At 42.8% G+C, this 17500-nt stretch overlaps 2 protein-coding genes and 1 long non-coding RNA gene across 3 annotated transcripts in view; 1 reads left to right on the top strand and 2 right to left on the bottom strand.

The window, feature by feature from the left end:
* The window catches only part of LOC135092776 (L-asparaginase-like), a 106505-nt gene that overhangs the window by 18340 nt on the left and 70665 nt on the right, over nucleotides 1-17500 (top strand).
* Nucleotides 10181-10849, bottom strand: LOC135092891 (uncharacterized). Its single transcript, XR_010263109.1, has 3 exons — nucleotides 10564-10849; nucleotides 10312-10367; nucleotides 10181-10255 (listed from the first exon to the last, which is right to left on the bottom strand). It is a non-coding gene; the product is annotated as an uncharacterized LOC135092891 (long non-coding RNA).
* Nucleotides 10898-17500, bottom strand: part of LOC135092835 (golgin subfamily A member 6-like protein 4) — a 17887-nt gene continuing 11284 nt past the window's right edge. The window contains exons 2-3 of the mRNA XM_063991578.1: nucleotides 11093-12272; nucleotides 10898-10964 (exon numbers count right to left, since the gene is read on the bottom strand). Of these exons, the coding sequence (XP_063847648.1) occupies nucleotides 10898-10964; nucleotides 11093-12272 (1247 nt within the window). The remainder of the gene's footprint in view (nucleotides 10965-11092; nucleotides 12273-17500) is intronic.

The raw sequence follows: 17500 nt of genomic DNA, 5'->3' as shown, positions 1-17500 counted from the left end.
TCCAATAGCATTCTGTACTTTTCTTCGGCCTCCTTCATGGCCCTGTCCTTGTCCTTGTTTTCAGCTGCCAAGGACAGAAGAGACTCTACTTGTCGTTTCTTCATCTCTTCTGTCCTGTGCCATTCTTTCCTCATGGCCTCGACAGCCGTGACAAGCTGCTGCTTAGTCCCGGCCATCTTGGCCATGTCACCTTGCAGGCTTTTCCGTTCGTCCTGCAGCCTGAGGTGGTCCTGCCTCAGGCTCGTGTGGGTCTGTTGCAGGCTGTGCAGCTCGTGCCGCACAGCCTGGTAACCCTCCTTGAGGCTGCCGTGGGCTGCCTCAAGGTCCTGCTGGTCCTTTGCAAGACCAGCATATTCCGTTTGCAGGGTCTCATGCGCCACCTGCAGGGCCTTCTGCTCCTGGAGCAGGGCTGCATGCTTGTGAAGCAGGGCCGCGTGCTCCTGGTGCAGGGCCTCGTGCTCCTGGCGCAGAGTCTCCTGCTTCTGGTGCAGGAACGCGTTCTCCTGGTGTAGAGCCGCGCGTTCCTGCCGGAGCGTCTGTAGGGCGCCCAGGAGCTGCAGGAGCTCCCCCAGGACGTCTGAGTTTTCGCGACTCAGCCTGAGGTAGCCCTGCTGGGCACCCTTCAGTGCCTCCGTCAGGCGGGTAACCTCTTGATTGAGGTCCCGCCTGTCCTCTAGGAGGCTGCTGGACAGAGCCAGCAACTCCTGCCTATCACCGGCGCACTGCAACATACGCCGGCGTTCATGGGCTGTGGCTGCCACGAGCCACAGCCATAGCGTTAGTATCCTTAACGCTTTTCTCATACTGAAACTAATTTTTAAATGTGAGTGTCTAAGGAAAAGCACGTGTGAGGGTACAGGTCCAATGAAGGATGGTGTGCTACAGTGGACATCCGCACACTATAATTATTAGGTTCGCTTCTTCTATATAAAGTCCAAAAGGTGAACAACTGTTGTCCACGCTAAATGTACCCCTGCGATGCCTCTTATTGAGACAGGTTCAGCACCAGTCAGGGTTCAAGAGGCACAAACACGTCAAGCATCAACTGTTCCCATTGCTCGCCATCCATTCAAAACAGGATATCAAGTATTTTCAGTGTGAAGTGTAATTACCCTCATTATGCCTCCTATTCCTCCTCCTCAACAATGCTCCCCCTTCTCTCCTCCCACAGTTGTTATGAATCCCTCACCCTGCATCCCTCTCCATCTCTCTACCAACCATCCCCCGTGCTTCTCCAGAAAAAGGCTCAAACCATCCCTCGCGCTTCTCCAGAAAAAGGTTCAAGTTGAAGTTATTCTGGTTTTTAAGGGTGTTTTAGTGACAGATTGCTAAGACTTCTACATCATTAACAGGAGAGACACTGGAGGACCAGGCTAGTCGCCTCTGTGGTCTTTGGAAATAGTTGTGGTGAGAGAGCTAAGTGGTTCAAAATGCGGGTTAGTGTCAGGTGCATGGCTGGAGCGACTGTCCAGCGATTTTTTTTCATCTGCTTGGCTTACGCAGGCGTACTTCTTTGTCTTTTCTTTTCGTTTCTTCATCATCTCTCTTCTTTTCGATGTCTTCTTTTCTTCTTTTTTTGTTCCCTCTCCTTCCTGCTGGTGAGCAAGTTGCCGGCTTGTTACGTGTCTAGATGGAATGCCTTACATGATGACGCTTCTAAGGCTCACCATGCACCAACCGATAAGAGAAGGACGGAAATTCCCGTGGGTGCATGATACTGCCTGAGCTTCACAGACCGTTGCAGGGACAGGGAGGCACAGCTGCTGGAATGGCACTGATAACTGTATTTCACTGCAACACTAAACAGTTATACTTCTTTTCCTCCTCCTCCTCCTCCTCCTCCTTCTTCTCAAGAGACCCCATAGTACCGTGTGTCATTGGGCCGTATTAAAAAACGCTCTGCTTTCTCACCAGGACTATTTTCAAAGGTCACAGAGATGATTAGCCGAGTTATAAAGAATATTTCTTCTGTTAATGTTGTAGAAATCTTTGTAATCTGTCACTACAACTATAAAAAGCACCCTCACAAATCGGTGCAACTTCAACTAGAGGTGCGGCGTTTAAGTGTTTCAGAATATGGTCCCGTGTGGGGATGATACTGAAATAGCAAGCAAACATCGCTCGCGTGCGTCCTTGGCATAGCATGGCTCGCATAGCATAGACACTAGTGTGAAACGGTCTTAAAGGGTTTCAAGGTTACTTTTCCCAACAACTGTAGTCTTGAAAGTTCCGCTGGTATATTTCTTTCAGCGCGCCATCCCACCAGCTTAGCGCCTTCCTGTTCACTCTTGCTGAGCCTTGCGTCACTCCACTGACCCGCTCCTTCCCTGCCAAGGTGTTCCTGTCGCCACAATGACACACTGACCTCCCTCTCGCGCCAGGGTTGCCTCATGCAGGGAAATATCAGGGTTACAGACAAAGTTTGATCCTCTAAGACAAATAGTTAGCCCTTCAGCTGGTGTTTCAGTGCTTGTCAAGTGCCCCTCACCCAGAGTGCAACAGAACACAAACTATGCGTTCAGGAATTCATCAGTAAATAATAACAAAGGTGTCCACGAGTTCATCGGTGTGTGGTGACAAAAATCTGTTCGTATATCTATTACAATATGCAATCTGTTATTAAATATGACCATGAATTCGTCAGTACTGTACGTAATGATAACAATACCAACCTGTGCTTCCATGGGGCGGTCCAGGCCCTGCAATACACATGGCACGGACACACACCACTCCTGTCGCGCACCCCATCTTGAGAACCCCTGCGAGAGAGAGAGAGAGAGAGAGAGAGAGAGAGAGAGAGAGAGAGAGAGAGAGAGAGAGAGAGAGAGAGAGAGAGCAGGGAAATTTAGCAGTGATTCTCTCTCTCTCTTGAATTTTTTAAGAGTTAAGTTTGGAGAAAGTTTGTTTTTGCAATGTGAATTGGTTAATTTTATCTGGACAGGATTTTTATTTGTAGCTCTTTTTATATGATATAATGATTTTAGTGAAATGATTTTTACTTTAAGCTTCTTGTAATCGCAAAATTCTGTCAATAAACTATAATATAATAATCTCTCTCTCTCTCTCTCTCTCTCTCTCTCTCTCTCTCTCTCTCTCTCTCTCTCTCTCTCTCGTCAAAAACAACAGAAAGGCAGGAAAAAATAATAATAAAAAAAAAAATAAAAAAAAGAAACACTAAAGGTACCAGTATACACACACACACACACACACACACGCCTGCATTCTCATGTTTCCCTTGACCTTCACCCACACTGCCTCCCCCGCTCCTGCACACTGGCAGCGTCAAGGCCAGCCTGTTCGAGGAGTGCATCTCTTCCTATTGATTCCTGGAGGCTTCAGTACAGTAGCCCATTGGTGCTCAAGCTGTGTTGCCTTTAAAACCCTTTCACTGCGATACGAAAGAATTATAAGCGTTTACAAGAAAGTTAGCGATGAAAAAGAATAGAAAAAGAATAGATTTTGCAATTTCTACTCGGTTTAAAGACTGCGAATGGCTATATAACAAGTAAAGATGTCTCAGAGTGATTGGTAATAAAGGAAATATACCAAATCGCAGTCAAAAGGTTAATGTGTCACTTTGATAGTCTCTGTACTAGGCTAACAAGATACACCAGACGTGCTATATAGCCTACTCATCATTATATTACCTAATTATAGTATAAAGATCACATTTAATTTTAATAACCAGTAATGATAACTATAATATAACATGTACTGCTGCATATCGTTGAAATTAACATGAGTTAGTATCATGACAGTATAGGTAGTGATAGGAAGGGCATTTGTTTCGTTACTTGCTAAGGTGTTAAGCTTCCCCTCAAACGGTGTGTGTCGCGTCCCCGCACGAAGGATGCTTTACACATGTAGGCGCGTTTTGAATGGCCTGGTGTGTAAACATTACGTGTATTGCAATAAGACGTGCTCTGAGTAGATTTCAGTTGTATTGTGTATGCCAGCTGTGTAGCCTTGAGCCTTGTAGTACACATACACACACACACACTGGCGGATTCAGCTCCAGGTGAAGGGCGGAGGGGTGGGGGTGTCTGATATACAAGATGGGCGCCATACTATATATATATATATATATATATATATATATATATATATATATATATATATATATATATATATATATATATATATATATATATATATATATACACACACACACACACACACAGATAGATAGATAGATAGATAGATAGATTTATTGACCACAAAATAATTATAAATATACGAAAACATAAATTCACATCACATAATATCCACAGCAAGCAAGTATTGTAGTCCACAATTTTGTTAATCTTTAAATCACTATACTGAAATTTCAGCACAAGAGCACCAAAAAACAAAAACAAATATTTGACTTAAATTTTGGTAACACATTTCTCCTTTCTTCAACTAAAATAACATTTTGAAACACTGATACAAATCAAGAATTAATCACACCCATACACTTCATCTGTACACCTTAAGCACATCATAAATCACAATACAGATCACATTGTTTGAACATTTTGTAAAAATATCCTCCATAGTTCGGTAGGAATTACGGTCTCTCAAATGTTGGGTGAGAGCACACTGCTCTACCACGTGTCTCTCCGTCTGTACCTTACCACACGGGGGCACAGCCGCTCTTCCATCGGTAAGTGGCCCCGCTCTCGCCTGTTCCATCTCCCAGTTTCTATGGCTAGGGTGTGGCCAGAAAGTCGAAACCTCGTAAATTCCAATCTATGATATTCATTTACAAATTTCTTTTCAGTGTAAATGGTATGTGTACTTAGAGTAGGATTAATATCTCTGTATACAATAAATCTTGAACCACTTGATTCCGCCACACTTCTCTTTGCTTTTTCTAATAATATTGACATATCAAGCACTTCCTCTCGTATCATTTCATTTACAACCTTTCCTATTGGTGTGTTCTCTCCCATAACTTTTCTTATTTCAAAGGATAAGGGATCATCCACATTTTCCTAAAGAATTTATGTTGTCTGTACTTCACAAGGTCCGGAAGTGACGGATAGCCACACTCCACATAGCAGACCACGTTAGGAGTTGTTTTCTTCACCCCTAGAAGCTGCTTCAGTGACCAGTTGTACAGCTTAACCACTGGTTTTATGTCCGCACCCACCCAGGACTCACAGCCATATACTAGGGATGACAAGAGCGCTGCATCAAACACACGTCTTTTAACTATGAATGGAATATCATTATTTTTCTGTAAAAATGACAAAAACTTCAAGACGTGACATAATTTGTTTTTAGCATGTAGCTTGACAGCAGAAGACACAGAACCGTCACACGTGAAAGGTGTACCCAAATACATATAACTAACACAGTGTTTCACTATAATTTCATCGAAACTAAACGGCTCTTTGTCGCCTGGCTCGCCATTGATGACAAAAAACTTGGTCTTTGCATTGTTCACCCTCATACCATATTCATCACAATATTCCTTCAATATCCTCAACTTGGTGTACATGTTTTCCCTACTTGTTGCTAATAACAGTGTCATCCATAAACATCAATATTTGCAACCACTCAATGAATCTCTCTGGCATACACATTTCTTTAACAAATCTAATCAGCACATTTACAAACATTATAAACAAAAAAAACAAGAGGTGGAAGAGCCTTGCCTGACTCCTTGTGAGGCAGTTAATACAGCAGACCAATAATACTCTCAGTGGTGCGGTACATCGCCCCCACAGCAGCCAGCATCACGGCTCTGCATCCCAAACCCTTCATCACCATAAACAATTTGTGTCTTGGAACAATGTCGTAAGCTTTTGAAAAATCCACAAAAACTACAAAATGTTTAATTCTTTTTAGCCTGGCTGTGTTGGTCATCAGCCTAAGCGTCACTACATGCTCTATGCATCCACGTTTCTTCTGTGCCCCTGCTTGCTCTCTGTAAGGTTTAAACGACTGATTCAAGCGTTCACACACACCAATATCGTACAATTTAGCAACTGAATTGATGACACTAATTCCTCGATAATTATCAGGGTTAGTCTTATCACCTTTCTTGAATATTACAAATACTTTTGCTCTAATCCATACGTGAGGGAAAACTGCAGATGCAAAAATGATACTAAATAATGTGGCAAGAGTAGCAATCCACTGAGCAGGCAAAAGTGAAAAAAACGCCAGGGGAAATCCCATCAGGCCCACACGCTTTGTCATTCTTTTTATTGAATTATGTACTTCTAAGGGAGAGATGGGTTCATCAAGCATGGGGATACTAACATCTGTAGTCAAGTCTGGCGGCTCAGCTTCAGTAACTTGAGCAGGATTTAGTATTTTCTCAAAGTGATCCCTAAACTCTACATCACTTGGAAGGGCACCATCACTATAAACAGACGTACTGTAGTTGCCCTTCCAGTCTATAGCTCTCCACACCCTGGCGTCACCAGCGTCCTGCATTAATCTCTCCCATCTCCCTAATTCCGTCCGGCCAATAGACATTCTTTCCTCACAATCTCCGACACTGTTTTTTGCACACGCATAGAGTATCTGAGAGGCTATTAACATGAGAATTTAAATCATTATCTTCTACAAAAGGCATCCGATGTGTTATATGTCTTGCAAAATTATCTTTGTTAATGTTACAGTGTTTGATAGGTTTTTTGATCAACCTAGTTTTTCCTGCTGTCCCTAGAAGTGCTGCGTGTTCTCCGAGTGACGTTGCCCGAACTAGTAGGTTACCTAGATCGACACCTTTGCTATTTACTATAATAGTTATAGGGGCGTGGTCAGATGGCAGGTCATCACGACGCAGTACTGAGAAATCATGGATTGAGTCTAATAGCTGAGGTGATACAACACACATCTAACTCAGAAATTCATGCATCACTTTTGCGGTACGTTTTGTCACTCACAATATGATTTTTACAGGTCTTTAGATTATTTAACACCAAAAGCTTATTATATATATATATATACAAATAGAAGACAATATTTCAACATTATCGTTAACAATATTAACATCATCAGTTACATGTGGGTATGGATATGGGTGTGTATCTTGAACTTGCACAAAGGGTAAGATTTCTCTTACTCTCTTACCTAGCCTTGCATTCATATCCCCTATGATGATGTAACCATTACACATATATGAAGACTTGATCTTTTCCTGAATAGCAGCAAATCAGTCATGACTATAATACTGTGAATCACTTGGTGGTATATAGCAGAACCCAAACAAAACACCATAGATGTTCCGAAACTGTAACCACACCTGATCATTAACACACGTGTCAACCTCGCTCACAAAAGGAGCGAAACAGTTTCTTACAAACACCTTTGTTCCTCCCCTGTCAGTCGATCCCGCGGCTCTACTACTTAATGTTACATATCCGGAAAAAATGCACAGATTCTTCGGTTTTAACTTCATTCAATCCAATCACATCATAGTTAGCAAGATGTTGTCTTACATTCAGTTTTTCTAGTTTGGTACGTACACTATTTATATTCCAGGATATTATGTTCATCTGACTTACTTGCTGTGGATGATTTAAAAAAACAAGGGACTCCAGCTGTCAATTATCTCACCAACTTTGTACACTTTACGTTCTCTTGGATCGAGGCGAATAACGCACCCGATGTTCTCCGGCTTCTCCTTCTCAGCCTCTGCCACTCCTTCCTCACGCCAGGGTGAACATCCTTCTTGATGTATATGGTTTTGACGTGGTCGCCTGCAGTCTTCAAACGATTACTATGTTCTAACATACGACTCCTCAAATCGTTATCATTCAGAATCAATAGTATAGGACGAGGTCTGCGGTTTCCTTCGTTATTAGCTTCTCGTCCCAACCTCTGGTACATTCCTTGCATTCCCTCGACACCGATCTTGTTCCAGATGACTCTTAACTTGTCTTCGTCGTTTCTAGCGGCTTCCAGCGACTCGTTTTGATCCGGTACGCCAAGGATGACCACTTTGTTCTCTCTCTCTTTCCGGTCTACAGCCTCAAGAATCTGCTGCTGTGCGGCTGTAGTTTTTCCTTGTTTCTCCATCCTGGACTCCATCTCTGTGAGTCTCTTGTTCACTACACTGTCGGGGGATGACAGCATAGCTTTTAGCTCATTTATCTCCTGCATCAATGAGGCTAACTGTCCGGTGATGGAATGCAGTGGTTCAGCTTCGTTCGATGACAAAATGCTGTCTATCAAGTCTTCTTTATTTATTTGTTTGAGCTGGTGTCTCTGCAATTTTCTGAGATCTGCTATTTGCCTGGCCATGGTTTCTATGGAAACGGTGTCCAGACGTCACAACCCTTATGCGCATACGCAAACCAAGACAAAACTGTGCGCGAGGGTTTTCTCAAGCTGGCCGACTTCTTAACTTAATTAATAAGCCAAGTCCAACACCTCCCTCAAAACTCTACACAGACCAGCAGGCAGCAGGACTTCACAAACTTAATGTAACACTTGCGATCCAAATAACCAGCAGAAGATCTTGTAATAGCCAGATAACTCAGGAGCTCAAGCTGCCGCGTTGTTTACCTTACACACACACACACACACACACACACCTGTTTCTTGTTTAATTTCACACAGTAGTAGTAGTAGTAGTAGTAGTAGTAGTAGTAGTAGTAGTGTTATTATTATTAACATTATAATTAGTAGGCTAGCAGTAGTATTTACAGGACCAATACCGCCCCCACCCCCACCCCACCAGATCTCAGTGAATCTTTGAAAGGGCGCAATTTAGGTCCTGAAGATGTGGGAGGCGGGGAGGGGAAGGAGGCCGCCCTCCCCCTGGATCCGCCACTGGAGACACACACACACACACACACACACACACACACACACACACACACACACACACACACACACACAGACTTAGAATGTGTGTGTGTGTGTGTGTGTGTGTGTGTGTGTGTGTGTGTAATAAAGATTATTTCTTGGAAAGATAATGAAAACTTAGAAGTGTGTTGACAATCTCTCTCTCTCTCTCTCTCTCTCTCTCTCTCTCTCTCTCTCTCTCTCTCTCTCTCTCTCTCTCTCTCTCTCTCTCTCTCTCTCTCTCTCTCTCTCTCTCTCTCTCTGGCAAGAGTGGCTTAGATCAGCTGATTACACACACACACACACACACACACACACACACACACACACACACACACACGGGCCTGCCAAGTGGCGCCCCACTAGTGTTGATGTAGTGTCACGTGTTGCGGCTTGGGACGGGAAGCGAGATGCGATACTGTGTGAGGTGTGACGAAAGTACGATAATATGAGCAACGGTGGTACGATGGTGCATCATTTGTTGCTGTAGTTGTGGTTGTTATTTTTGTTTATTTATTTATTTATTTTATGTATTTGTTCTTTTGTTGTTGTTGTTATATACATTTTCATTTATTGTTGTTCTCCTCCTCTTTCTTCTTCTTCTTCTTCTTCTTCTTCTTCTTCTTCTTCTTCTTGTTTTCTTTTCTTCTTTTTCTTTTTTTCTTCTTTTTTTCTTTCTTTTTCTTTTCCTTTTTTTTCTTCTTCTTTTTCTTCTTTTTCTTTTTTCCTTTTTCATTTTCTTCTTTTTCTTTTCTTCTTTTCTTTTTCTTTTTCTTCTTTTTCTTCTTTTTCTTTTCTTCTTTTTCTTTTCTTTTTTCTTTTTCTTTTTCTTCTTTTCTTTTTCTTCTTTTTTCTTCTTTTTCTTCTTCTTTTCTTCTTTTTCTTTCTTCTTCTTCTTCTTCTTCTTCTTCTTCTTCTTCGCTTCTCTTTTTCTTTTCTTTTCTTTTTCTTTTTTCTTTTTTCTTTTTTCTTTTTTTGCTTCTTCTTTTCTTCTTTTCCTTCTTTTCTTCTTTCTACTACTACTACTACTACTACTACTACAGTCAAAGGGTAATATTAATTACACGTCCATCCAGGATCTCGGTAAGTGAGGCGTTGGAATATTCACGTCACAGATTATCTTTGCTGTAATGATCGCGAGAGGATTGACTGGAAGAGCGCCTAGACGGAACCCAGCGTGTGATTCTTAATCGATTTGGTGGTGATGGTGGTGGTGGTGGTGGTGGTGGTGGTGGTGGTGGTGAGGAGAATGTGAAGAGCGTGACGAAGACAAGAAGTTGTGGGTGAAGGAAAGAAAACCTTCGCTCCTTTGTGTGTGTACGGATATTTAAACATAGAGTGCATAAATTGTTATTAATGGTAAAAACAAACTAAACTTGACCTCCATGTCATAACGAACTAAAGTTGACCTCCATGTCATAACGAACTAAACTTGACCTCCATGTCATAACGAACTAAAGTTGACCTCCGTGTCGTAACGAACTAAAGTTGACCTCCGTGTCGTAACGAACTAAAGTTGACCTCCGTGTCATAACGAACTAAAGTTGACCTCCATGTCATAACGAACTAAAGTTGACCTCCGTGTCGTAACGAACTAAAGTTGACCTCCGTGTCATAACGAACTAAAGTTGACCTCCGTGTCATAACGAACTAAAGTTGACCTCCGTGTCATAACGAACTAAAGTTGACCTCCGTGTCATAACGAACTAAAGTTGACCTCCGTGTCATAACGAACTAAAGTTGACCTCCGTGTCGTAACGAACTAAAGTTGACCTCCGTGTCGTAACAAGATACAAAAGGCGACCTTCACGTCGCAACAGCAAACAAAAGTCGACCTCCATGTCGCAACAAACAAAACTAAAGTATTTTTTAGGCCTCTCAGGCAATTCATAATTCATTCCTTTCCAACATTTTTCTTTCAGCTTTCTTTTCCTCGGTCACGTGTCCTTCCTGGGTGACGTTCTTCTCAAAATCGTGCAGCAATCTTTCCTGTTTCCATAGCGCCTCATTCACCTCATTTACTAGCCTCTCTGCGTCCTGAATGACTTGCTGGGGACTTTCCCGAGACTCCTTGTCTGCGTCTTGTTGTTGTTCCGGGACCATATTTTCAGGCTGCTGGAAGCCGCTTTCTTGATCCTGTGAACGCTTCTCTGTCTCCTGGGTTTCCTCCACAGCTGTGTCATCAGCGTTCAAGCAATCCTTCTGTTTCAGTTCTCGCTTCAGCTTTACATGCCAGTCTTCCTCACGTCCTTCATCATCCGTCGCCTTCCTTTCGCCGTCTTGCTCGGTAACCGTGGCGCACTTTTCCTTCAGCTCTTGCTGCAGTCTGTCGATGGTTAGTGCGGCCACGTACACGGCTCGCTCGTGATACTGGCGAATTTCAGACTTCTCTTCTTGAGCGTGTTTGTAAGTCTTCTGTAGAAGAGACAGTTCTTCCTTCATCGAATTCCTTTCGTTCAAAAGCATTCTGTACCTCTCCTCGGCCTCCATTGTCACCTTCTCCTTTTCTTCGGCAGCTTTGGACAGAAGAGACTCAACAAACTGTTTTCTCACTCGTCTCCTCTTCTCTTCTGTCCTGTGCCATTCTTCCTTCATGGCCTTAACAGCCTTGACAACCTGCTGGTTGGTCTCGGCCATCTTGGTCATGTCCATCAGCAGGCCAGTCTTCTCTTCGTGAACCTGTTCATAACCTTTCTTTACCTGAGACAATTCCTCCTTGATCGAGTTCCTTTCTTCCAATAGCATTCTGTACTTTTCTTCGGCCTCCTTCATGGCCCTGTCCTTGTTTTCAGCTGCCAAGGACAGAAGAGACTCTACTTGTCGTTTCTTCATCTCTTCTGTCCTGTGCCATTCTTTCCTCATGGCCTCGACAGCCGTGACAAGCTGCTGCTTAGTCCCGGCCATCTTGGCCATGTCACCTTGCAGGCTTTTCCGTTCGTCCTGCAGCCTGAGGTGGTCCTGCCTCAGGCTCGTGTGGGTCTGTTGCAGGCTGTGCAGCTCGTGCCGCACAGCCTGGTAACCCTCCTTGAGGCTGCCGTGGGCTGCCTCAAGGTCCTGTTGGTCCTTTGCAAGACCAGCATATTCCGTTTGCAGGGTCTCATGCGCCACCTGCAGGGCCTTCTGCTCCTGGAGCAGGGCCGCATGCTTGTGAAGCAGGGCCGCGTGCTCCTGGTGCAGGGCCTCGTGCTCCTGGCGCAGAGTCTCCTGCTTCTGGTGCAGGAACGCGTTCTCCTGGTGTAGAGCCGCGCGTTCCTGCCGGAGCGTCTGTAGGGCGCCCAGGACCTGCAGGAGCTCCCCCAGGACGTCTGAGTTTTCGCGACTCAGCCTGAGGTAGCCCTGCTGGGCACCCTTCAGTGCCTCCGTCAGGCGGGTAACCTCTTGATTGAGGTCCCGCCTGTCCTCCAGGAGGCTGCTGGACAGAGCCAGCAGCTCCTGCCTATCACCGGCGCACTGCAACATACGCCGGCGTTCATGGGCTGTGGCTGCCACGAGCCACAGCCATAGCGTTAGTATCCCTAACGCTTTTCTCATACTGAAACTAATTTTTAAATGTGAGTGTCTAAGGAAAAGCACGTGTGAGGGTACAGGTCCAATGAAGGATGGTGTGCTACAGTGGACATCCGCACACTATAATTATTAGGTTCGCTTCTTCTATATAAAGTCCAAAAGGTGAACAACTGTTGTCCACGCTAAATGTACCCCTGCGATGCCTCTTATTGAGACAGGTTCAGCACCAGTCAGGGTTCAAGAGGCACAAACACGTCAAGCATCAACTGTTCCCATTGCTCGCCATCCATTCAAAACAGGATATCAACAAGTATTTTCAGTGTGAAGTGTAATTACCCTCATTATGCCTCCTATTCCTCCTCCTCAACAATGCTCCCCCTTCTCTCCTCCCACAGTTGTTATGAATCCCTCACCCTGCATCCCTCTCCATCTCTCTCCCAACCATCCCCCGCGCTTCTCCAGAAACGTCCCTCCTACCTATCAGTTACTGCTATATTAGTGTAATCTCACCTTTAATTGACAGAAGATCAGTAGATATAGAGGAGTGGTGAGCGTAGAAGGCCGTAGAAAGAGAAGAACAATAAATATAGGAGAGTAATAGGTAATGTAGATCAGTAGAGAGAGAGAGAGAGAGAGAAAGCATTATATATAGAAGACCATTTAATATATGAGAGCAGTATTTATAGATCAATGATATAGAAGGAGAGCAGATAGAGAAGAGCACTACATATAGAGCAGTGGATACAAAAAAAAAAGTTAACAGATCTGTAGATATACATAGATCAGCGAATATAGAAAAGTAGATATAAGACCTTGAACTCTTTGAAGTCAATAAGGTAAAGAGAGAGAGAGAGAGAGAGAGAAAAAAAAAAGGAAAAGGTAATTTATTTTGTATTAATATATCATGTATGACTGACCTATCTGTCTGTATAATGAGCTCGAGCTGAGATGAGCATGGACAGGAGTGGTAGTTGTGTATAACATGGGTGTGGATGTTTTATACAGGGACTGCCACGTGTAGTCCTGTGGCTTGTTGCTGCTTGTGCTCCACTGACTCCTCCTCCTCCTCCTCCTCCTCCTCCTCCTGGAATCTGCGGGAATCTAACGTGTTTCTACCAAAGCTCTTCATTATAGGATACAGGATTATCCAGACAAAATAACTTGGTATCTCATAATTAGATGATGATTTTGGTATGAATAAAGTAAAATATTCTGCACTTTTTAAAGCATTATGTATTTTTGTATATTCTACAATGTAAGAAGGGTTCTGGTGCAGGATGTCTGTAGGATGTGTACACCAGTCAGCGAGTGACATAAGTGTTAATGATGACGATGATGATAATAATAGTAATAATAATAATAATAATAATAATAATAATAATAATAATAATAATAATAATAATATATTTACTCAATTTGTACACAGAAAAGTTACATTCAAAATTAAATGTTATACTAAAACAGAGAAACGTCTAAGAATTACATAAAAGTACAATAAAATTAAATAAAAACAGTAAATTTTCAACCAAGTGAAAGTATAAACTATAAAGAATCAACTTTTATCAATGAAGGTGAAGAAGATTATATAATTTTATTAATGCCCACTGGCACATAATTTTTTACGCCTGCATACGTTCTGCACAGGTGTCTCCAGTCTTAGGTTACTGTGGCAGGGTTGATGAGGCAATATGTGGCTCTGTGCACCCGCGGCTTGAGCTGTCTGTTACTGTGGCAGGGTTGGTGAGGCAGGGTGTGGCTCTGTGCACAGCTGTCTGTTACTGTGGCAGGGTTGGTGAGGCAGGGTGTGGCTCTGTGCACAGCTGTCTGTTACTGTGGCAGGGTTGGTGAGGCAGGGTGTGGCTCTGTGCACAGCTGTCTGTTACTGTGGCAGGGTTGGTGAGGCAGGGTATAGTTTTTTATTCGCTAACTCATCAAGACCTCATTTCCTCGGCGCATTAGCTTGTATTGTGACACGCTCTGTTCTCTCAACACGACTGTTTTCAAAGGCCACAGAGATGACTAGCTGGGTTTTTCTAGAGTGTTTCTCCTGTTAATAATATAGGAATCATGTTAATTTGTTATTTTGTCACTAGAACTGTAAAAATTTTAAACACCCTCTCAAACCCTTCTAACCTCACCTAGAACCACTGGAAAGTAGTGGAGGAGCAGCGCAGAAGTGTTTCAGAATACGGTCCATTGAGTAGAACGAACGTGCAGTGAAGAAGACTGTTCTATGCAGCATTGGATTTAAAGTTCATGCTGCTTGTAAGGTTTGGAGCTCTTCTTATCTCTCTTTATGGGTTGGCTTTTGAAACTTTTATGGCTCGTATTTCCCAGCGCTCTCTCTTGTCATAAAAGACTAATAAAGGGCTCACTGATACTTACTTGGCTTCTTTTGTGTGCTTTTTGCTGTTAGTTGTTAAATTATCCCTATTATGAAAGTACAACTCATAGTACAGTATTATATCTAGGATCATGAAAACCAGAATAACTTCAATTAGAGAAGTAAATCTATCACTAGAATCATGAAAACCCCAGTAACTTCTATCAGAGACTTAAACTGTCCCTAGAATCATGAACACTCCAGGAACTTCTGCATGAGACATAAAACATAAATTAAGGAAAACTCAATAGCTTCTACTAGAGACTATTAATCTGCCACAAGAATCATGAAAACCCCAATAGCTTCTACTAGAGACTGTTAATCTATCTCTAGAATCATGGAAACCTTAGGAACTTTTATTAGAGACTTAAACTATGAATCGTAAAAAAAAAAAAAAAAAAAAAAAAAAAAAAAAGAGAACTGACTTCTTCTACAGACCGTCAAATTATCCACCTCTTCTACAGACCGTCAAATTATCCACCTCTTCTACAGACCGTCAAATTATCCACCTCTTCTACAGACCGTCAAATTATCCACTTCTTCTACAGACCGTCAAATTATCCACTTCTTGTACAGACCGTCAAATTATCCACTTCTTCTACAGACCGTCAAATTATCCACTTCTTCTACAGACCGTCAAATTATCCACTTCTTGTACAGACCGTCAAATTATCCACTTCTTCTACAGACCGTCAAATTGTCCACTTCTTCTACAGACCGTCAAATTATCCACTTCTTGTACAGACCGTCAAATTATCCACTTCTTCTACAGACCGTCAAATTATCCACTTCTACAGACCGTCAAATTATCCACTTCTTCTACAGACCGTCAAATTATCCACTTCTTCTACAGACCGTCAAATTTTCCACTTCTACAGACCGTCAAATTATCCACTTCTTCTACAGACCGTCAAATTATCCACTTCTACAGACCGTCAAATTATCCACTTCTTCTACAGACCGTCAAATTATCCACTTCTTCTACAGACCGTCAAATTATCCACTTCTACAGACCGTCAAATTATCCACTTCTACAGACCGTCAAATTATCCACTTCTTCTACAGACCGTTAAATTATCCACTTCTTCTACAGACCGTTAAATTATCCGCTTCTTCTACAGACCGTCAGATTATCCACTTCTTCTACAGACCGTTAAATTATCCACTTCTACAGACCGTCAGATTATCCACTTCTACAGACCGTCAAATTATCCACTTCTTCTACAGACCGTCAAATTATCTCTAGAATCAAGAAAAACTCCAATAACTTGTACTAGAGCATGTTAAACTTACAGAATAATGAGAGCCACAATAACTTCAACAGACTATTAAGCAATCCCTGGAATCATAAAAACATCGTAAGCTGCTTCCACAGACTAATAAACTTTCTCTAAAATAATGAAAACCCCAATAGTTTCCAGTACTACAGACTGTTAGATTGTGGCTAGAATCACGCAAGCCTCTCCCGGGAACCCCAATGACTTCCATCACCGCCTGTTAACACTATTACCAGAATCACAAGAAGCATCCTTGTTATAAACCTTAAGTTTCATTAGAGCGTGTTAAAAGTTGTCAAGATGAGGTGACACAATGGTTGAGAAGGCGACATCTGATTGCGTAATTGTCTGTACTGCTACGCACAGACAGACTGACAGACAGACAGATAGAGACAAACGGACGGACAGATAGACAAATAGACAAACGGACGGACAGATAGACAGATAGACAGACAAGCAGATAGATGGACAGATAGACACAAACAGACAGACAGATAGACGGACAGACAGACAAAGGCAGAGATGGACAGACAGACAGACAGACAGACAGACAGACAGACAGACAGATGGACAGATAGACACAAACAGACAGACAGATAGACGGACAGGCAGACAAAGGCAGAGATGGACAGACAGACAGACAGACAGACAGACAGACAGACAGACAGACAGACAGATAGATGGACAGATAGACACAAACAGACAGACAGATAGACGGACAGACAGACAAAGGCAGAGATGGACAGACAGACAGACAGACAGACAGATAGATGGACAGATAGACACAAACAGACAGACAGATAGACGGACAGGCAGACAAAGGCAGAGATGGACAGACAGACAGACAGACAGACAGACAGATAGATGGACAGATAGACACAAACAGACAGACAGATAGACGGACAGACAGACAAAGGCAGAGATGGACAGACAGACAGACAGACAGACAGACAGACAGATAGACAAACAGACAGACATACAAGCAGATAGATGGATAGATAGACACAAACAGACAGATAGACGGACAGACAGATAGACGGACAGACAGACAGACAGAGATGGACAGACAGACAGACAGACAGACAGACAGATAGACAGATAGACAAACAGACAGACATACAAGCAGATAGATGGACAAATAAACAGACGGACGAAGACAGTGAGACAGACAGACAAGCGGACAAACAGACAGACAGACAGACGGATAGACAGAGGTAGATAGACAGACAGATTGAAAGGAAGACAGACAGACTCAGCCATCAGGCCTACACGTGGCAGTCCCTGTAGGAAAAATACTTACCTACTCGTATCTCCGCCTATTATCATCTACAAACTATACATAAATTTGTGTGATCTTTTAAAGCTTCCTAATGACTCGGCAGTAACAATCTGATTACTGACAATATTCCACTCATCCATCACTTTATTTGAGAACCAATTATCTCCTGTCTTTTTCTAAACAAACTTTTATTGACTTTTGATCCCATTACCCATTACCTAATTACCGTGATTACTGATTTTGAGGTTTTTCTTACCTCACCCT

This window comes from Scylla paramamosain, chromosome 41 (genome assembly GCF_035594125.1).
Source record: "Scylla paramamosain isolate STU-SP2022 chromosome 41, ASM3559412v1, whole genome shotgun sequence".
NCBI lineage: Eukaryota > Metazoa > Arthropoda > Malacostraca > Decapoda > Portunidae > Scylla > Scylla paramamosain.
The sequence above is the reverse complement of the archived record's forward strand: the minus strand, read 5'-3'. Positions and strand labels throughout refer to the sequence as shown.